This window comes from Copadichromis virginalis, linkage group LG16 (genome assembly GCF_057382275.1).
Source record: "Copadichromis virginalis isolate Kocher_CV1m ecotype Utaka linkage group LG16, C_Virginalis_male_GT1.1, whole genome shotgun sequence".
In the NCBI taxonomy this organism is placed as follows: domain Eukaryota; kingdom Metazoa; phylum Chordata; class Actinopteri; order Cichliformes; family Cichlidae; genus Copadichromis; species Copadichromis virginalis.
Window position 1 is genome coordinate 34318764 of NC_140633.1, and position 22675 is coordinate 34341438.

The 22675-nt window shown below is 39.0% G+C and overlaps 1 protein-coding gene across 1 annotated transcript; it reads left to right on the forward strand.

Annotated features, from left to right (window-relative positions):
* Nucleotides 1-1877: 1877 nt before the first annotated feature.
* On the forward strand, nucleotides 1878-21023 carry stk17b (serine/threonine kinase 17b (apoptosis-inducing)). Its single transcript, XM_085434516.1, has 7 exons — nucleotides 1878-2424; nucleotides 9169-9381; nucleotides 15944-16082; nucleotides 17205-17331; nucleotides 17665-17713; nucleotides 18787-18966; nucleotides 19348-21023. Exons 1-7 carry the CDS (start codon nucleotides 2303-2305, stop codon nucleotides 19565-19567), a joined length of 1050 nt encoding a protein of 349 aa, XP_085290642.1. The 5' UTR covers nucleotides 1878-2302; the 3' UTR covers nucleotides 19568-21023.
* Nucleotides 21024-22675: the final 1652 nt, after the last annotated feature.

Here is a 22675-nt window from a genome sequence, read left to right on the forward strand (position 1 = left end):
AGCACCCCCAGAGCATGATGCTGCCACCACCATATTTGACAGTGGGGATGGTGTGTTCAGAGTGATGTGCAGTGTTAGTTTTCCGCCACACATAGCGTTTTGCATTTTAGCCAAAAAGTTCAATTTTGGTCTCATCTGACCAGAGCATCTTCTTCCACATGTTTGCTGTGTCCCCCACATGGCTTGTGGCAAACTGCAAACGGGACTTCTTATGGTTTTCTGTTAACAATGCCTTTCTTCTTGCCACTCTTCCATAAAGGCCAACTTTGTGCAGTGCACGACTAATAGTTGTCCTATGGACAGATTCCCCCACCTGAGCTGTGGATCTCTGCAGCTCGTCCAGAGTCACCATGGGCTTCTTGGCTGCATTTCTGATCAGCGCTCTCCTTGTTCGGCCTGTGAGTTTAGGTGGACGGCCTTGTCTTGGTAGGTTTACAGTTGTGCCATACTCCTTCCATTTTTGAATGATCGCTTGAACAGTGCTCTATGGGATGTTCGAGGCTTGGGAAATCTTTTTGTAGCCTAAGCCTGCTTTAAATTTCTCAATAACTTTATCCCTGACCTGTCTGGTGTGTTCTTTGGACTTCATGGTGTTGTTGCTCCCAATATTCTCATAGACAACCTCTGAGGCCATCACAGAGCAGCTGTATTTGTACTGACATTAGATTACACACAGCTGCACTCTATTTAGTCATTAGCACTCATCAGGCAATGTCTATGAGCAACTAACTGCACTCAGACCAAAGGGGGCTGAATAATTACGCACACCCCACTTTTCAGTTATTTATTTGTAAAAAATGTTTGGAATCATATATGATTTTTGTTCCACTTCTCACGTGTACACCACTTTGTATTGGTCTTTCACATGGAATTCCAATAAAATTGATCCATGTTTGTCGCTGTAATGTGATAAAGTGTGGGAAAGTTCAAGGGGGCCAAATACGTTTGCAAGCCACTGTATGTCAACAACAAACTGTGTTAATGGTACCAAAGTATATCATGAAGGAGGCCTCACCCTGATTAAACACTCCTCTACTAAACCTGAGGTTTCTGTCCAAGTAACAAAAGGAAAAAGGATAAGTGAAGCTACATTAATATATTAATGATGCAGATATTTAAAGATATCAGATTGGAATGCATGCAGTAATGAAAATTTGGTTTAGATGCTGAGGGCTGTGTTAAGCTTAGATCATTGTTAATAAAGGTACACATTGTACATACACAGTGGATGGTTTTATGTGGAAGCAACCTTGTGCGAGAAAGAGAAACACTAGATGAAATGGCAAAAATAAATAAATTTTAAAAACTTATAAGTTCTGATAATTTTGTAGAATATTTTGTCAAATTTGTGAGATATCAAATCTAAATTTCCATTGATATAATTTAAACTTTTCATCTTACAAATGTATTTTTGAAATAAGTTTTTTAGTGTTTTTAAAGACACACGAGCTAAGAGATTTAAAATCTTGAAAACTGAGTTCATATGTGCAAGACCTAGATATGCATTTTCTATTTCATGATTGGCATTTTCCATCTATAATTACAATAAGTCACCATTATTAGATAGTATGTCAAGGTGATGAAGTGCTATTATAATAAAATTATTGTAAAACTGAAAAATCATATCACACATATATACCATATGTCTTATATTTATAATAAAAAACAAACAAACATTAAGCTTGTTATTTCACAAATATTGTAAATTAAATTAACTCTCATAAGTTGGACTTTGACAGTCCAACTTTTGAGTATTAAGATTCATTATTTATTTATTTTATTCATTTATGTTTTCTGAACTTCGAACCCGCTCCTTTAGTGACATGAATAGGCTGCCATATCTCGGCCGTGTCCAAATTCAAACCTTTCAACTGAACGCAAAAGCAGTGCGCATGCGCACTGACGCGTCGACGACGTTGTCAAACAGGGATGTGAAAATGATCGCAAACTGTGCGGACAAACTCAATGAGCGGACTAACAGCCAACCGCAGCGGCAGCTCGGATAGGTTTTGTGTTAACAGCCCATGAGTGCGGACTTTATAGACCCAAGCTTCGCTTTTCTTGAGCTGAGGAAAATCGGTTTAAGTCACTTTTTAAGTGCCGTCGAGCTAACTTAGCGACAGTTGAGCTAGCCGGGGAGCTGGAGCGGCGCGCGGTGACCGGCTGAGCTAACATTAACATGTAACTACGGCGAAACGAGCAGTGGTAACGTTAGTTTAGCTCATTTTCACCGTTTCTCTCACTTCTGCTCGGCGTTTGGCACCGTTTTCAGCCGGGAAGCAGCACCGAGGAGGAGAGGAAGATGTCTCGGAGGCGGCTGGACAGTCGTAGCGGACTCTCCGCCGGACTGCTCGGCGAGATTCAGACTCCGATCAGCACGGAGCCGCTGGAGACTGTGTACGAGATCACCGGGGAGCTGGGCAGGTGAGTCCGCCAGAGAGTGCACCTGCTGTATATGACACCTGGGAGCTGTACCTGACACTATACAGTCAGATATTTACAGATGAAACTCAGTTTCTGTATTACTATCACTTACTAAGAAAGGGTTACTACTTATAAGTCTTTTGTTGTATTTATTTAGTACTACATTTGTGAAGTACAGGTACAGGAACGCACCGTCCAGTGCCATAGAAGGTATCAGCTTTACTGTAGACATGTAAATACACGGCTACTGATATAGGGAAAGTCAAATATCTCAAAATCACCAAAGTAAATGTCAGATGATAGGACGGATGTTTCTCTGGTGGACAGATGCGTCGCACTGTAGGAGCTGTGAAAGATTTCCCATGCCTGTTGTGACAGTGGAGCTGAATCAGTTGGAGACGGGGACAATATATATAGCCTACCGGCTATATCTGTTATTAGTGTTCTTTTCAGTGGTGTAGAAATAAGAAGAACTAAGAAATCAAGTGTTAAAAACATGGCGTGTGCTTACATTTCCTAGTAGGTGCACGTCAGTGTTTTTCCAAGCATTTCTTTATTTGACTGTCATTGCTTTGAAGATAAAGCAGAGCAAGAAGGCACATGTATGCATGTAACTTGCTTCTTGTTTGTGTCTTTCATAAGTGAACTTTACACAGTCTGGTTTCCAAAAAAGGAGAAGTAGACACCTGACATTTTTAAAGATCACATAACCCTCCTACTAAATATTCACCAAGCTTAATTTAGGATTAAACAGTACCTCTTCACTAACGATCACTACACATCAAGCACCCTTTTCCCAGAAAGAAAAAGAAAAAAGGTCCTTACTGGGAATAACCTTTAATGCAAGGGCTGACTGGGAATATTAGGTTTGGAGCATTGTATTGCTTATGTATCTATTTATATTGATTAAAATAAAGAGCATGCTTGTAACAATGCTTTCTCAGGTAAATGCGCTCTCAATCTGTGCATCCAGTATGCTATGAGATTACTTTTCTACTAACGGATAGGCTGTAAAATAGTGACTCCTGCATAGATAGATAGAATATAGATTTTGAGGGATGTTTGAAACTATTAGGCTGATATATATCCCTGGCTGATATAAAGCTAATATATATTATATTATATAATATAATATAAAACTAATATAAAACTTTGTATCTGAAGGTATTTAAAGTCTGATGTTCTTTAAAAGACACAAAGTTATTGCTGTTATAGAGCACAAGCAACACTCTACCTAGTCGAAAGTGTGCATGACCAAATACTGGGCTAATTGTGCAGTTTCACCTAAGTACACATGAGCTTTGTACCGAATCATTAATGTATTCTTGAGAAAAGAGGTTTTTAGTCTGTTTAGTCTCTCGAGGTGCATGTGAGTAAAATGTGTTGCAGGCTTTCAAAGGGGTTTTCGTTTACAATCTACGTACAGCAAATATTTTGCCCACTTTAAGCAAAAAAAAAAAAGTTATTTATTGAAATTTGTGATTGCTACATGAATTATGGTTAATCTTATACAGCAACAAAATGCTGTTCATAAACATAAAATTTTCATGTCAAAACATTATGTTTTTGAATGAAATTAACCAAGACGATACACCTATATATTAAAAATCTGAAACTTGGTGCATCCTCTGCTCTTCTAAGACTGTTTCAGGACTCCTTCCAATTACTCCTTACAGTACCAGAGTTTTGGAAAAATTTAGTGTCAAGCTTGTCATTCAGTTTTTTGTGAATATAAAATACTTGGTGCTCAGCAAAGAGGCAAAAATAACAGTAAAGTCATAAACTTATTTTTAAAAGGTAACACACAGTGTAGTCAACCCCCAAAGGCTGTGTTTTGAGCAGGAAAAACCCTGAAGTTGTGTTACAGTGAGTAAAAACTAAAGTAGTAAAAATATCACACTCATTTTAGTCCATGGGACTAAAAAGTCCTGTTTGATCTCTAAAAACACGCCAGTAAATATTTCCCTTTCTTTTTAACTGCAATGAAAAACAGTCTGAAAACGTTCAGCTGGTTTAGGACAAAGGTTCAAAAGAGGCTGCAACCTTTTCCCCATGCCCTTCCTGTACCAGACTACAGGAAGTAGTATTTAATTTGGAAAACGGTTAAACAGCCTAAGAGATGATCAAATAGATCTCAGTATTCTGTATTTACTGACTCAACTGTCATTAGATGTCTTTTAAAATTTACACACCACCATGGAACGGGTTAAATCTGTCACACTTGAGTTTTTCTGAGTAATTTAACTTTTAAGACATTTTCACAGTGTGGAGTGAACCTGTATCTCCACAAAAGAAATGACAGTGAACAGGAAAATCTAAGCTTTTAGCCATCAAACGGTGTTAGACAAGGGCCCTTTGGTAGGCTGGTAATGGCCTCTGTCACCACTGGCCTATGCAACAGCTAAAATAATCTAAGCCAATCTTAACAAGAATTCCCAGGACTTTCACCGCATGAAGTATTTCTCAACTTTTACAAGTAATCATACCTTATTAAGATTCTTATGATTTATTGCAGGAATTCATATTCACAACCAGTGGCTGGATTTTAACCTCTGTGCAGAAAGGTTTAATAGCTCTAATCTGCTCTTAACTGGCAGGTGCAGATTTCCAGAAAGTTCCGCCTTTAATTACAGTTTGTGCAAAAGAACTCTTACATCATGTCTGCAGTTTCCTTCTGATATATCTGTTGTGCCAGTGATGGTGGGGTGTAGTTTAACCGTTAAATATTGATGGCTTTATAAGGGTAAACTTGTCCCACTTACTATGACAATTTTCCACACTTTGAAAAATTCAGCATGTTTCAGATGAGTTGTGACTCAAAAAGCATTCCTGTTGAAACCACACCTACAATAACAGTTAACAGTTTTTAACATTTACTACAACACAACAAGGAAATGCACAAATCCACAAAGACTGTTACATAAGACCTTAAAAAACTTCTATTTATGTTTATGTGAAGTTGCATTCCAGTAAAATACTGTATATATTGCCCCTGACCACATTTACTTTGTAGTTACCTTAAAAAATAAACCTAAAATGTCCTGTTCTGCTTTAACTTGAGGCATAAACTGAGACAGAATATAAACATTAGCAGAGGAAAGGTTTGGGATGAGGATTTAATTGTTGTCATGTTGAGGGACCCAGATGGGTGGAGACAAATGCCATACATGGCAGGAAGAAGACCCCAAAAACTGACCAATTCTGAGCCAAGAAAACATCAGAAATGATTGGTTCTCAACGTGAGGTTAGTCATTAATATGCCACTGTGTGGTTTACTCACTATGAAAAAATCCTAATCCTAATATTAACATGCACACTGAAATCTTTGTTGGCCCAAGAGTGATTTGTTTGTCCAGGAGACTAATTATTAGTGTATTAGTGCTAATATGAAGGAGTAGAGACCAAGAATGATAATTGGATAGTTAAAACATAAAACAGGGTTGTCATTTAATAAGCAGGTAGAGAGAGGCAAGAGGTTAAATTACAGAGGTTAAGACTATACAGCATGAAAACTGAGAAAAAAAATTATATTTACTTCTTTTCTGCACATACTCTACAGAAAATGTTTTTTTTTTAGCATTGAGTGTTAATAAACAGGAAGAGTTGAGCAAATGTGCTACCTTGTCACATGAAAGAGGAGGTCTTGCATGACTGTTCAGATAGAAAAAAAATTTAAAAATCCCCAAATTTGGAAAATTACCAGGTTAGCAAAATATTAAACATAGCCCGTAACAAACTAGATTATATGAAGTAAAAACAGCTCAGTAAAATAAAATAAGATAGCTCAAGAAGGAGCTGCAACAACACACATTTGAAGGACAGCTGATGTCACTTATCTGTGTATTCATGCTGATACACTGACCCTAACTTTTTGCATGTGCTGGCTGAATAGCTCAGATCGAGTCATGCAGTGTAATGCACTAAGTTAATGGTGATTGGAATCTGGACTCTAAGTCTTAACACTCCAGCCTCTGACCGGGGAGGTGACTTTATTGTACAGTGGGAAAATATGAAGCCTTGGTATAAAAGGAGACCTTTATCATGTGTTTGTGTACGAGCCATGGCAACCGCAGGCAGCTGATGATCATATCCTGACAAGCCCGAGGTGTGTTTGAAGTCATTATGCGTCACGCAGAGCATTAAAGTGTAGCTAGTGTTAGTCTGCAGGAGGAAGGAAACAAGTACATGTGGAAAGCAGACTTAAGAAAGCAGAACCGGCTTGGGTTACTTCTGCTCGCCACTTTGTTTGCAATTTGTTAAAACAGGAAGTTCTGATGTGAAATGTGTTAAAACTCAGTGATGAGAACATGGCTGGCACAAAGGTGTTAATCTTAAACTGTAGTAGCTCTACTTTTGAATTTAAGGTAATTTCCCAGCTATAACTAAATCCCTAAACAAGGACCTTTCACTGTGTGTCCTTACTTATTTATTTATTTGTCAGAATGAAGCTTAAATGCTTCTGTTGGTTGTTGCTGTTCATGGAATTAATTAAAAACACATCAATCATCATTTGTCTGTGTATTTGAAATGACTGTAACGTGAGATAAGATCTTGATCTTAAAAAAAAAAACAACCCCCCAACAAAACACCTTTTTGGCAAGTGTCTTCAGAGGGAGCTTATTCTGTTACATCTCCTCTTCCATTGGTGGATGTTCGCATTAAACATGGTTAAAGTTTCAAATATTGAGGTCAGTAATCTTGTCAGCTGAAAGCTCAGGCTTCGGACTGCTCTGAACTCTGTTTCAGGCCGGTCTTTCTGCCCTTGGCTCTGTATGATGTCATTGAGAGGGAATATCCCTAGTATGACCGTTTCAGGAGAAACACTGTTGTTTACAAGGTGCAGCCAAACAAAAGAAACAGGTAGTTGAGTTGTAGAGACTTTTCCTGCCTCAGAGTCGGCTTTTCACCAGAAATCTTTTCATTTTCCTGCTTATTAAACTAAACCAAACTACTTCTGACCATTTAATATACATAAATATCTATTCTACTTAAATAATTGAACTCCCTCGCTAACAAAGCAAAGCAAATTTCCTTTAAGCAGGAAAAGAATATGTACAAGAAGACATGAAGGTTTAACATGGTGGAGGCTTATATGCTATCACATGATGTGCAGGATGTTTTAGCACAATTCAAAGAACTCCTTCTGGGTCTGTAACCTAGAAAAGTTAGGTTTTCCTAGAGAGCTGAAATTAGGGCTGTTATCTGCACAGCTGGTAACAAGGTGAACTTTAAACAAAGTTTAAAATACGTATTAAATATTAAAATAGCTCTAAAATGAAGTTTAATGACCTAAACAAATGGTTACCACGGTGACAAGGCATGGCAGTAGGCTGTTGGAAATGTACTAGCATTAGATAACACTCCCGCACACAGAACCTGTTATCTAATGCCATTTCTGTATTTGTATAACACCTTTATCACAAAGTCACTTACAGATATTATGTTGTAAAGGCTGGACCACATACTAATCAGCATTTTCTGCATAAAATGAAACATATTAATCATTAGTTATATTTGACTTATATTGGGGAAAGTTTGCGGTGAATCATGTTGGAGATATTTAGCCATCTAAATTAATCTTACAGTGGATAATGGCTCAAACCACAACATCTATCAGGGTTTTTCCTGCACAGAAAAAAAAATGATGGAAACAACCAAAGAAGCTTTCGTTTTACATCAAAGGAAAATCACCAGCACTTTGATAGACAATTTGTAAAAATATCTGAAACATTTTTTTACGCAATGGACAAAAATAAAAGGAAAGAAAAGTAAAGATTTCTCTTAAGTTGATGCCAAAGGCCAATTTGTAGCCTGGAAAAAAGCCTGTTTATATACACTTATATGTATATGTATAAGATGGTGTAATAACCATGACTTGACCCATTGGTTTCTGGCATTTGTGCTAAAGAAAAGACTAAAAAAATCCTAACCAAGTTCTTCTAGAAACAACTCTAAATCAAATCCAGGTGGTTATTTAGAGCCAGATGAATAAATCTAAATAAATGGTTACAACTCCAATATTAATAAATGGAACCTAACAAAATGTGTTTAATCAAATTGATATTGCCCCATAATAAGGTTTAAAAAGCTGGATTTAGTTATACTTACACCTCGCATGAGCAGAATTTCAGAACATAATGGCCTTGACCTAAATGCATGGTAATTCATGTCCTGGATATGTTAGCCAGGAAAAAAAAATACATTTACTGACATCTTTACTACAGCAAGAATTAGAAAGAAAAATCTCACCTTATCGCTACAGCTGAACCCAGAAACAGACAAAATGTTTTTGGGTCTGTTTTATCCATGACCTTGTTCATTCCCAGAGTTCATTACCAATGGTGAGTGTTGAAACATAGGATGGTAAATGTCCTATACAGAGCCTACATGACTGCGAGGGCAGCACTAATCCATCTGTCAACCTCACACCCCACAAAATTCAAACCCTGTAGGGTTATCATAAAAGAGTAGAAATAACTACAGAGGCCACTTGTCTGTGTAGCAGGCTGTAAACATGTTTATTTCTGCTGTAAAGTTGGACATTTTAACATGGAAGCCTCCAGTGGGTATTAGAGGAACTGCAGTTTTTTCAATTGGTTTTGATTTTTGACTATGGAGGTTTTTATTTAAACTTTATAAAAGCTTTACTCAGGCATTTCCTGTTTAATCAATATAACTGTAAAAAAATAAATTAAAACTCAGCTTCAGTTTGTGTATTCTTGTCCTGCTTTTTTTTCCTCTCAGGGGCAAGTTTGCTGTGGTGAAGCGGTGTGTGGAGAAAACCACAGGAAAAGCGTTCGCTGCCAAATTCCTAAAAAAGAGGAGACGAGGTCGTGACTGCCGGGCAGAGGTCATCCATGAGATGGCTGTCCTGGAGATGGCACGTAACAACCCCCGAGTGGTCAACCTGCATGCCGCTTATGAGACGGATCACGACATTGTCTTAGTGCTGGAATAGTGAGTTCACACAAACTTTCTGCCTGTTTTATTTTTATATATGCTGCATCCTATTTAATTCATACATTTTACTTGAGTGCTTCTATTTTCCTCAAATACGCCAAGCCAGCAGTGAGATCCTGTAAACGCTTGTATGAGGGCGAAGTCCTGTTTGTCAAGTCCTAAGGAGCTGCTAAATTAGCAAACAGCTCATCCTTCATAACAGGTTTATCAGGAATAGGTTGAAAGCTACAGCAACATGCTGGAAGCTTGAGCTGAAGGTGACCTGAACCACCGTCCTCTTAGTCTTGACCTCTTAACCTTTCCTATTTAAAAGCCCTTTTCAAATGAATGTCACGTCCTTTGTCTGTGCCGCCATTTGTCTTGTCACTTTGTACAATCAAAACTGAAACTGGAAGATTAGATATGAGAATACATGAGGACTTGTTGAAATGAACTGCTCTGTTTTTTCTAACCACACCTGTAATTGTCATTGGAGACACCTTAATCCCCTCCAAAGTGCAAACATGGTAAACAGCTCACTTTGTTGATCTAAGACAGTCTGGAAAATAATGGCCTGGTCCTTGTTCCAGAAAGCAGCTTCAGCAGTATTCGAAGCCAACTTTAAACTCAGAAAGTAGAAACTCCTGAGGTTGAGTCTGTATTCAACCTGAGATTGTGCTTGAAAATCAGATAGATCCATCGCCGCCTGGATCTTTGATACTCAGATTTGCCATGGCAATGGCTAAATAAATAGCAAAGCCTCCATTTTGATGCAGTGATAATAGAAGTATGGACAAGTTTCTTTCTTAGGCCTCAGTGCCAATCGACCCAGAGACTGAGTAGCAACCACTGGTTACTAGAGATGGCACGATACCACTTTTTTATGTCCGATACCGATACCGATATCATAAATTTGGATATCTGCCGATACCGATATGAATCCGATATAGTGTTTTTTAATCAACAAAACAGTTTTTTTAAATATCTTGCTGCATTTTGTATAAGTTCATACTCAAGTTTAAAACAACAACTACACTAAAGCTATTCTGTTATACCTATATGCAAAAAAAAAAAAAAATTTCATAGTTCAGCAATACTGATCAATCTAATAAACTTAAACCTACACCATCCTCCCTATTCTGGTATTTTAAAGAGTACTTAGCATAAATATTAAGCAACCTAACTAATAGGGTTCCAACTCCCAGCAACAACAAAAATAAATAAATAAAAAATAGGGAACCACCCCTCACACTCCACCTCATGATGCTTAATCAACGTAATCAACCTTAATTTGATTCAGTGTGAAAAAAAATGCACAGAAATCAATTATTTTTCAAGAAATATTAAATAGATTCAACATCTTTCTTCAACAAAATTGCAGACCGCACAGATGGTACCTTCCCAAAGGAAAAAGTACTATAGCTTACTAGGGTATATATATTAGACTTAATAGTCACTATATACAGTAATTGACTTCTATTCATTTTACATCAAATTAAAACTTTGGGTGTAAGATTCGGATAATTATTTATTAAAAGCTAGACATTTTAAATGAGAATAAGAAAGAAAAGTATGTCTTTGTGCCCCCTTTTCCCTGTTAATGCCCTATCGGCCCCCCTGGCTAAACTTTGCTAGATCCGCCCCTGCACAGTTACCAGCCGTCAGCTACGTAGAAAAAGATCCTCGAGTAGAAAGTAATAATAAATAAATTCTAACAACAGCTGATCAAGCTTAAACGTGCTGCTGTTGTTCAGCCGCTGGTTTCCTCTTTCTGGTGCAAAGTGGGCCAAAAACAAACCAGAGAGACGGACTCGGGACAGAAAAGCCGATCAGCTGATCGTTAAGCAGTTTCATGATTGAAGTAGCAGCCAGAAGAGGCAGTCGCTCCATATATCGTTTGTTAAGCTTAACGCAGGAATGCTTTACAAACATTCAGAGATGGACTTACACACTTGCTTTACTTCTCTCGGGGATAACTTTGTCGGAGATGAAATGCCGGGTTGCTAGCGAAGCTCCAAATGCTATCCAGACCACCGACAGGTCCTGCATGCCACAGCCGCTCTATCACGTGATGCATACTGCTCCGACGTGCTAACGTTCTGAGGTGAGTTACGGCGTGTTGCAAGTTTTGTGAGGTGCTTTCGTGATATTTAATGGATCGGATTACATTTTTTATTTTTCTCCGATATCCGATCCAGTAATTTAGGTCAGTATCGGACCGATACGTAATATCGGATCGGTCCATCTCTACTGGTTACTAGGGAAAAATCTGTATTCCCCCAGCTGTTCAGCAAGCAGTCTGGAAGCTGCTGAGTGCTGCACTAAATACATCCCTGAAATTGCTTTAGTCGCTTGCCGATTGCTGTGGTTGGTATTTGTTTCCATAGGAAACTCCCTGCTAAGCAGTCGTGAAAAGTGTGATGCAAACTGGAAACAGAGACACTGTGCCTTCAAAGTAAAGACTTTCTGTGATACAGTTAATACATTAGATAATATGTTTTAAAGACTACTGACCAACTTCTTCCAGGAGCAATTTGTTGACAATCTGCATTTTCCAGCATGACAAAGCTCCGCTACAAACCGGAGTGATAACGTTTTGGATCTATGAGTCATAATGTATAAAACAGATTGTGAGGATTGTTTTTGTTTTTATCTTTGCCAAAGACGTACCACAGTTCTTTCTTATTTTGTCATGCAGGATTTACATTGAACCTATTCTGTAACAGCCACAAATAACAAGGAAATTGTAGGTTTCTGTTACAGAACACCGCACAGAGTCATTGTGGGCTGATTTTGTTAAATGGCGTGTGTAGTCACAGCTGTCTTAGAAAGATGCAGATTAATGTGCTCTAATATGAGCTTTAATATCGACTGTATGAATGAAACCCAGCATCAATCAGCTGCTTCAGGTGAAGCAGGAGGAAGGAGTCAGAGAGGAAATCTGCCGGCAAGCAGGTGAAATTCAAGTTGGCTCGTTTTTATGGAAAATAAATCCCAGCATTTCCTGCATCTCAGTATAAACAAACTCAAAGTTTCTAGAACAGGAGCAGTAATCGATCATGCGTGGCAAAAACTTGCTATGTAGTGCACCTGTTTAGAAATGTCTTTACCCGCATCCTGCTGTCTAGTTTCTGCTTTCTCAGTTTCTCCACCTCTACTTTTGTTAGCATGTTTTGAATTCTTATTGAAAGTCTTTCTCCGTCCGGCTATTTTTACTGATTTATCTCTCATCTGTTTACTTTTCCATTAGAATTCCTTGTTCTGGATCATAGATGCATTCCTCACCTGAATTATTTCATTCAGTCTCGTGCAGTTCCCTTATTCTTTATCAATATATCTTTATTTCTTTTTTTTTTTAATTCATATTTTTATTAAGGTTTCAAAAGCAGGCATTCACAGTATGTACATCATGTAAGCATTCTTCATACTTAGGTTATCTGCCTTAAATACTGAAATAGTATTTTAATTTACATCCAAGTCATAAGGGAAGAATACTTACAACGATAGAAGTAATTGAAACTAGGGCTGGGCCATATTATACCGTTCACGGTAATACCGGTATAATGTTAGGAAACGATAGGAAAATGAAATATCGCGATAGAATATGAGTAAAACGCGCATGCGCAGTGCCTTTGTTTTCATACGCACATGATTGTTGAGTGAAACAGATGAACCAGAATTGGTTTGTAAAAATGGTGCAACTTCAGTGATGTGGAACTGGTTTGGTGTTTGTCCGTCAGATACACAACAAAGCACATTTTTTTGCAGAACATGCAAGCGGCCGTTGTTATTGTCATATTTGTCGGACTAAGATGCTCTTAAATCTGGGAGTAATCTGGGTCCTAAACTCCGTATGCTTCAGGTCAAACAAACACTGCAGCATCACTGAGAGTTGAAAACTGTCTAAATTATTTCATCTTTAATAAAACGATCAGCATTGCTGCTTTACCAGGTGTAACTATAAAGTTTAACTTCCAGGCATCCATGAAAACAAAAGTTATTACATTTAACGGAGTTAGAAGTTAGCAGGAAGCTAGCGGAAGTTAGCTCGCTAGTTTCGCTAGTTACCTAAGCATGATATAGCACGTTCTGACGGAGAGATTTCTGAAAAAATTCAAACGTACAGCTCTGCTATCACTTCCAACATAAATGAAGACAGGAAACTAAACAGCAGTGACGTTTGTAGGGTTACTGAAGTTGGACTAGCTGGTATATAATGATGTGCTACGTGATCGCTAGCGACACAGCTATGTTAGCATAACATAAACAGTGAAGCTGGAGGACGAACACTAACACTTTTCCACTTATAAAAGTTAATGTGAAGGTTCTTCATGGTTAGAGACAAATGCAATCGCATGGCAGGATACTGTAAACGGACCAAACTTCAGTCAGGAGAACAACTGAGATAATCCATCCACAATACGAGGTTAGTCATTAATATACTGCAACAACATGGGAATAGAGCCGCTGCCAGAGAATTCAACATTAATGAATCAATGGTACAGAAGTGGAGGAAGCAAGAAGAATGAGTTTAATAAAGTTTGATTTATCTGACTGCTTTGTTTCGCTTAATGTGCCTTATAATCCCGTGCACCTTATGGTCCGAAAAATGCGTACTGCACACTGCAGTTTAATGTTGCAAAGCACCTCTTTTTAACTTCAGTGGATATTATACATGGTTATGCTCAGGATATGTCAGCCCATTTCTACTGGAAATGCCTTTTGGTTAAACTTTCAGCAAGGAATTTGCATTTGCACTGTTACATTTTTATAAAGCTTTAATGTACATAAAAACCAGCTTCTTGTTTAAGTGAAAATAAATGGAAGGTTGTCTTTTTGCGCTAGTAATGTTGTGGAGTTGTATTTTGTCTCGCATCAATTATATCGTCGGTTATATCGTTATCGCAAATTTTCAAATATATATCGTGATAAATATTTTTGGCCATATCGCCCTGCTCTAATTGAAACCATCACATAATCCGAAAATCAAAAAACAAAAAACAAAACTAACAAACCTAAGAAAGAGAAAAAGAAAAAAAAAAAAAAAACAAAACAAAAAAAAAACAAAAAAAAACAAACAAAAAAAAAAAAACACGGATGTGTTGGTATGGGGTGATCCTATAAATATATATACATACATCATAATTATTGGTTTGTAATAGTAAAATCTGGCCTATGAGGCGTGATATATTTAACCCAGTTTTCCCAATATGATGTAAATTTCTCCAGCTTGTGGTTAACAGAAGCTGTTATCTTTTCCATGTTATAAATTTCCATTGTGATTTCCATCCATGTACTTATGTTTGGGCTCTCTGGGGATAACCATTTTCTGGTGATATTCTTTTTACAGGCCACCAATAAAATATTTATTAAATGTTTATCATATTTAGGCCATTCCTGAGGTATATATCCAAAGAACATAGTCTTACTCTCGAGAGGTATTTCACGTTTAAAGATATCCTGTAAGGCATTATGTATTTCTCTCCAATAATCCCTCAAAATTGGGCAGTCCCAGAAAATATGGTAATGATTTGCACTTTGATTTCCACAGTTCCTCCAACAAGCAACCTGAGTGTGAAGACGCTGCATCAGCCAGCTGCCATTGCACATGCAATGGTTATTTACAGCTAACTGAGCTAGAAACTAAAATTAGGTGCAACACTTTAATTAAATGAAATATAATAATAACAAGAAAGTAGAAATGAGGCCTAGATTTGACGTACTTACAAAACTAAGTAAATAAAAATACATAGGACTTATTTTGATTTACTTCTTTTTTTTCTTTTAAATGTGGTCCAATTTTTCAGCAAATTAAGTTTTATTGAGGTTTAAGTTTTAAATCTTTCATTACTTTATATACTGCCGGGCAGATTAAACTACAGGGTAAGTCAAAAAGAATCATATGATTTGTAGTAAAAGCTAAAAGCTCGCAGTAAACACATGGCTGAACATAAAGCTCTACATACAAAACTTACAGTGTTTACAGATGCTCAGTGTGTCCCCCTCTGGATGCATGGCATGCCCATACAATAGTCAAGCTCGTCACGTACTTTTGTATGTGTGGAGTCTATGCAGCTACTACTGACAGAGTGCTAACTACTGTCAACCGAGTGAAACTTGCGAAAAACAAACCAGAGTTTTCTCTTCAGCTTTAGGCTTGTTCTTAACTCGTACCGACATTTTGCTTGCGATTACAGCAACAAGGATATAAATTCAAATTCAGAAATGGCAGTTAGAAGCTTGAGTTATCTGAGGTGTAGTAAAACTTTCTACTTGTACATTTTAGCGCTTCAGTCTTCATTTGTGTGCCTGCAGTGTTTTTGTTTTTTTTTGGTTTTTTTGCAATGACTAAGCAGGAAGGAGGTTCTATTTCTCAATAAAACCTTACCACAACATGCAGGATCAAACCTGCGTCCCTCTGGCTGTGGGCTGGAGACTAAAACCACTGCACCACCCTTTAATCCATAAATGCATTTTTGTTTTCTCCTGTGGAAACTCTAACACACACACACAGTCTGTATCAAACTGGTCTGTGTTTCATATTTCACCAGACATTCCTTCTTGTCTCCTGTTCATGCAGTGCGGCCGGTGGAGAGATATTTGACCACTGCGTATCCGACGAGCTGCTGCCCGAGGCCCAGATCACGCGCCTGATCAGGCAGACGCTGGAGGGAGTCCACTACCTCCATCAGAGCAACTTGGTCCACTTAGACCTCAAGGTATTCAGACACATCCAACCAAAGTGAATCTATTTTTAACCGTTTACTCAACTCACCACAGACTTAACCTTAAGTACTCGGGTGTTTCCCTTCTCTAAGCGCTCAAAATCCTAAATTCCTTTTTTAATGCCACAGTTAAGCCTAGAATCAGGATTGTAGAGAGCATGGAACTGACTTCTGCTGCAGTGACAGCAGGGTGTGAAGAGTTTTGTTGCCGCTACATCAGGGTCAAATCGAGTGTCCACCACCTGAGCCCCTAAGAATCAGCTGATTTTTTTTTTTTTTTTGTATAGGACTACAAAATTAAATCTACATGTTGATACCAGGATCGTCACACACCTCTGACTCTCCTGGGCCACAACAATGGATTAAATGTGTGGGGTTTTTGTCTCAAAAATTCAAGATCTTGACTAAATACCAAATCTTAGCAAATGCCTTTGTTAAATGTGTTATTTTACTCATGAGGGTGGGAATTTTACATGTCAACATAAAACTGTCATCACTGTCAGGAATACTTGTCATTTGACCCACAGGTCCTTTAAAAAGAAGTATTGTATTGTCCTAAAATCAGTTTGGGTGAGTGTGAGGGACCAAGCTGGTGTGGCCTGAATAAGACAGATAATGTTGTAGAAAGTGAGTTTCATTTCACTTTTTTCTTTTTTACAAGCAATTTGAGCCCTTTAAAAGACATCGGCTAATCCCAGACCTGATCAAAGTAATAAAAAACAGTGATACAGCAAATTAACTTCTCAAACAGCCAAACTGAACTGACACAACAGAAAAAGGAGAACTTATACTGGCTGACCTCAGTGCATTTACTTTAAACGAGCATATTTTCAGCTTTCATGTGTGCAGATTTGGTCTTAAATTTCATTTCAAGTTAAATCAATAAGTCTTATTTATACCTGTGAATACCCTGTGATTACAGGACAGTCACATACAGCACTAAATGTTCTCAGACTGTTTTAAAGAGAATGGCGCAATATCATAAGTCGTTTATTTAATTAAATAACTGTTTCCTGTGCAGAGACATTCATCATGAGGTGAATTTTGCAATCAGAAATGAGTTTTATCCCTCGAGCACTTCCTGCTTTCACTTTGTTCCCTCTCTGCCTCTCTCAGCCACAGAACATCCTCCTGACCAGCCTGTCGCCTCCAGGAGACATAAAGATCGTGGACTTTGGCCTGGCACGCAGACTGGGTGCGGTCGGAGAGCTCCGAGAGATTCTTGGCACACCTGAATACGTGGGTAAGCTGACGCTCATGAAACAAAGGCGGCAGCGGACATTTCACACATATTTATAGACAAACATCAGTCAGATTCACAATAATAAACTATATGTAAATTGTCAATGTTGACTAAGAAGAGATCATGCATTTGATCAATTCTTACCCAACATGTGCATTTTACTGTGCTAGCTCCTGTGAGAGTGGATGAGTGACACACCTATAAATAAATGCAGAAAGAACCATGAGTCAGTAATTAATCTGGGAAATTACACAGAGATCTTTTCTCTTCTCACTGTTGACTGACAGCTTTTACTTTTTTTCTTCTTTTTTTCTTTTTCTTTTTTGTATTTAGCTCCAGAGATCCTCAACTACGAGCCAATCACAACGGCGAGTGACCTTTGGTGAGTATATCTGTACTAAATGGGCTATGGTTTAACCCTTTGGAAGGAGCGGTATCACCACTTGTACTTTGCCACTTCCAGCATGAAGAGAAAGTAACATGAACTCCACCACCAGGAGAATAAAAGCTGAGCTTAAGCTGCGTACGTGCTGGAAGTGACTCTCAGCGATGTGGTGACCAGTGACCACAGCACAGGAAGTCATTTTACATCGTGGGCCACATGCAACCCACTTTGATCTCAAGTGTGCCAGACCAGTGAAACTCTGCTTTTTGTCAGAGTACAATTTAGTAAAGTTTAACCACATGTGTAATCCCTGACATATTTTAAAATAAGGAAAGAAGTTCAATTTAAGGAATATATCTCAGTTTTTCCACATGGGAAAGGAATGCTGCTTTAAGCTTAAATTGTAAGAAATAAATGTTTAAATTTACAGATAAAGTTCTGTTAGCACTTTTGCAGACTGTCCTACCATTTATAAAACAACATTTTTGTCAACTGACAGAATGTCTTCTTTTTGGAGTTTCTTTTTCTATGGTAAACCCACTGTGAAAATAATACATTTCCAAAGTAGATGGTGAAAAACCAAAACACTTTTTGACATTTTATTGTCTATCTATTACTGCTCTATTACTTTGACTTTGGTGTAGTATGAATGGCCATAGGTGAGGTTGAAAAAAAAAAGTATAAAAATACGGTTAAGTCTGGAAAATGTAAAGCAAGCCACAAATTTTAAAGCTCATTCCAGCCTCACATTTCCTCACATTTGTGGAGCTGTAAGTGAATTTAAAACGTAAAGTATTTACTTGGGTTGATTTAAAAGAATTGGTCACTGTGAACATAAATCTAAAACATATGCAGCTTCATTAGAAAAACATCACAAACTGGAAATGAAAGTGAAGGCGATCTTCGGCAGTGTGGGTATTAATGTAATGCTTCCCACTTCTTTTGTGGCAAATGCGATGAGAACACATCGTTCTTCTTATTTGTTTTTCTAAGATTATTTCAGATATTTTGCTTGTGTCATTTAGCCTTCAGACTCTCCATGTCTGATATGTCCTGTGTGTGTTTCTCAGGAGCGTGGGCGTCATCGCGTACATGCTGGTGACGGGCGAGTCTCCGTTTGCTGGGGACGACAAGCAGGAGACGTATCTGAATGTTTCCCAGGTCAATGTGGACTACAGCAGGGAGGCCTTCTCCAGGGTGTCTGAGCTCGCTGTGGACTTCATCCGCAAGCTGCTGGTCAAAGCACCTGAGTGAGTAAATGACAATCTGTGTGCGAGAGTCTGTGTGCGAGTGTAAGAGTGTGGGTGTTTTAACATAACTTCCATGTAACAGAGAGATGAAAATGAAAACATAGCTGTGAACAGAACCGTGATGGATGTTTTTCCAAGTCACGTCATGTGTTGTTTTAAAGTTTTTCCACTGGTGTGTGATGGATTCACACTCATCAGGCAGCATGCTGGGCTAAGTATGATCTCATCAGAACTAGTATGTCAAGAAGAACCTGCTGGTGTTAATCTATAAAGGAAGAAATCTGGTTGAAGGAAAGATCAGATTGTTCAGTGAAACACCAGCACCTCGATCTCTTTGCATGAATGTGTCTAATCGTTGGACTGTCTCTGTTTTGACCGTAGGGACCGGCCCAGCGCCGTCGACTGTATGAGTCACCCCTGGCTGTGGCAGCAGCCGCAAATCTGCATGAGCCCGGAACCCGCCGCCACCGCCTTCCGTACCAGGAGCTGTGGCACAAAGTGGGCGGCCCCTCACGAAGACTTTGAAGACAAGGAAAACTTCCTGGAGTCATCCCACTCACACGCAAAAAGGTTTCGCTTCGAGGAGGATGCTGACTTTTGAAGCTACAAAAATGATAAGAGGGAGATGAAGATGCAGCGGTGATCACTTCTTCCTCTGAGCTTTTAAATTGTTTTAAGTCTCCTGGAAACCAGCAGCGTGCCGGCCACCATTCACCGTTCTGTTTATACTGATCTACTCAAACCAACCAAAGATAACCGGCTAAACTCTGATGTGTCGCTGTTCATACTGTACAGTACGTCTCAGTTAATGCGGTGTGTTTAACCTCAAGTATTTAATTTCCTGTCTTAAACCCACTCTGTGCTGATGAAGGCTGCTCCGGAGGACTTCCAGGGGAATCTATGCAACATTTCTGGTGCTTCTGAATTCTTTGCCTTAACTGTGGGAAGTTGACTCACCTGGAGCTGCTTTCGGTTGCACTTGTGCTTCAGCTGAAATGTGTGATATAGAGATTAGCGCCTCTGCTATGAGGAAGTGAGATCATGTTGTTCTTTGCATGTTTAAAAGAGGCAGCAGCGTTATAGTGTTTCAGGTTTCTATCTGTAGATAAAATCCGCTGCTGCCCGCGTCAGGGTAACTTCTCTGTCGCATCAAAGTCAGATAGCGGCCACATTCGGGCCTGATCAGGCCTGCTTTTGGCTAGTTATAGCAGCTGCTTTGTGGGCCAGATGTGGCCTGGGAGACATGGTGGAGTTAGGGTGATGCTCCTTTGACATCTGCCTTGTGTAAGGTGGAATCGGTGCCAGATGTGGACCACATTTAGGACAAACATTCCTTAATAGTGCTGCAGATAAATCCTTCAGAAATGGATACAAGCAACAACATTAGTGGAGTTTTTTTCCCCCCTCTGGAATTCACTTACCAACTTAATTTTTTCCATTTTCCAGCCTATTAATATTATTAAACAGATTTTTAACCATCAAGGTTCAGTTTCAAAGACTTCCAGGTTTTCAGCATTCTTACCGCGAGGAAGTTAAATAGTAAACTAAAGCATCCCTCCAGAGCTCCTGTGTCTCATTTTTGTTTTTAACCATAACATGAGGCAATTTAACCATAAAAAAAACAGAAAATATGCAATGAAGCCTTTATCAGCATGGATATCTTATAGTCAGTCTTCTGAGCCAAAATTGAGTATCGGTTAATAAAACGAACTATTTCTACACTCCCACAGCCCTGTTTGCAAATTATTTTGAAAATAAGTTTAGATACGCCACAAAGAAGCTTCTGAAGTCAACTTCTACATGATTAGAGGGAAAATTTTGACTCTAGGATATTAAAAAGGGACAGGTCAGAGTAACATTATCTAAAAATAGTTTTGGTACCTGTATCCACTCGTGAAAGAGTTTGCTGCATGATTGCCTTTAAACCTGATGTCAGACTTGGATTTTCTCAACATATGCTTCATACTGAGGGTTTAAACGTAGCTCAGGGTCTTATAGAAAGCTCTTTAAAAAAAAAAAATCTAAATATGCACCTTTCAGTGTTAATCTGCATTTAGGTTATTATGAAATTTCTGGCTGGAAGTGTGCTGCAGTAAAAGTATAAAGGGGTGAATCAGCCGAGTGGGCCGTGCCCGCACTTACTCAAATGATTTCCTCCCTGAGCTGCGAGTTCCTCTTAGAGGAGAAACTTTAGCACTTAGTGTGTGCAGAGCCTTCACTTAGACCTCCTGCAGTCCTCCGCAGGTCCGGGTGCCTCAAGATTTCATCTCAGGGCTGCTGCTCACTCTGTTTTCTATTCTTAATGTTATTCTCACAAGCTGATTATTATTATTATTGTAATATTTATGTGCTGGACTTCTATTTTTTATGTAAATAATGCACTCACGTGTCTTATAAGCAGATTCAGGTGATGATGAAAGGAAGGATTAGTCAATGAGGTGGTTCAGGAAAGTGAAGTCAAAGTGGGGAAACAGAGAGGTGTCAGATGGTTTTTAGAGAGGAAAGAGGTGATTAAACAGGAAGAGTGAGTGTGGGAAGAAGTATTTCCTGATGGTTGCTTTAAGTTGTGGAGAGGTGATGAGAAAGTAGGGATGACTATTTCACAGAGGAGCCAAGGTGCCACCAGCAACAAATCCTGACCTCAGACAGTGGCAGCTCTCAACCTCCAGAGAAAACATTCCTCTGGTTTTATTTTTAGGTGCCAAACCCGAACGGGACCACACTGCGTGCATTTGTTGTTGCTGTCAGCACAAAGGCCTTTGTGTATCTGTGTGTGTGTGAGGAGGCTGGGCCGTGCTGTCGTCCTTTATAACTGGAACGCCACACTGTAAAAGAGCAGACTGCTGTAAACGGAAATAAGCTTGAATCCATCTGCTCTGAGAATAAAAGGTTTGGAGTTGGTTAAATCTGCAGAGCAGGTGGGTCTGACGTCACTTTGGTGCCGACGCTCCATTGGACCATTGTCTCCGTCAGACTCTTGCTGTAACCGTCGTGTTGTTTTTGTACAGCTGCTGTTGTTCTCGCGTCACTCGGCGGCCTCGGAGTGTGCGAGCGCTCTTTGTGTCAGTGCCGCTGATGTCACTCAGCGTTCCTCTTTGTTGTCTTGAGACTGAAGGATTACTGTATGTCAGAATGAAACCTGCCACAAGCACAAATAAATCTGATCTACCTTTATTCTGCTTTTTATGTTTTGGGTTTTTTAAAGTATGAGCGTTCTGATTGCATCTGAAATAACTAAAAAAATAATTTGTATTCTGATTAGCTTCAGGCTAATGTTAGGCATCACAAAGCAAACTGGAAAAGCTCATTAAAGACTGTAGAAAATAAATGGTGTCTGTGCTTTGATGTTTTTCCAGCTCCACGCTGCCCCCTGTTGGCCCTGCAGAGCTGAGAGTTCATACTGGGTCATACTGTGTCAGTGTGTACCAGTGAGCAGGCACAGACTGGAAACCAGTAGCTCAGTAACTCTCAGCAGTGTTTCCCAACCTTTTGGAGCCACAGTACATATTTCACATTAGAAAAATCACACCGCACACCAACAAACAAATGTCACAAAAAGCATATTGATAATTTCTCCCCGCCCACCAGGTATAGCGGAATTGGCTCAGTTTGTCCCCAGTATACCTTTTTTGCTTTCTTCTGACCACTAGTCATGCTAGGGCCTTCATCTGGGTCAGAACTTTCTCCAGGACTCATCTCAGATTGACTT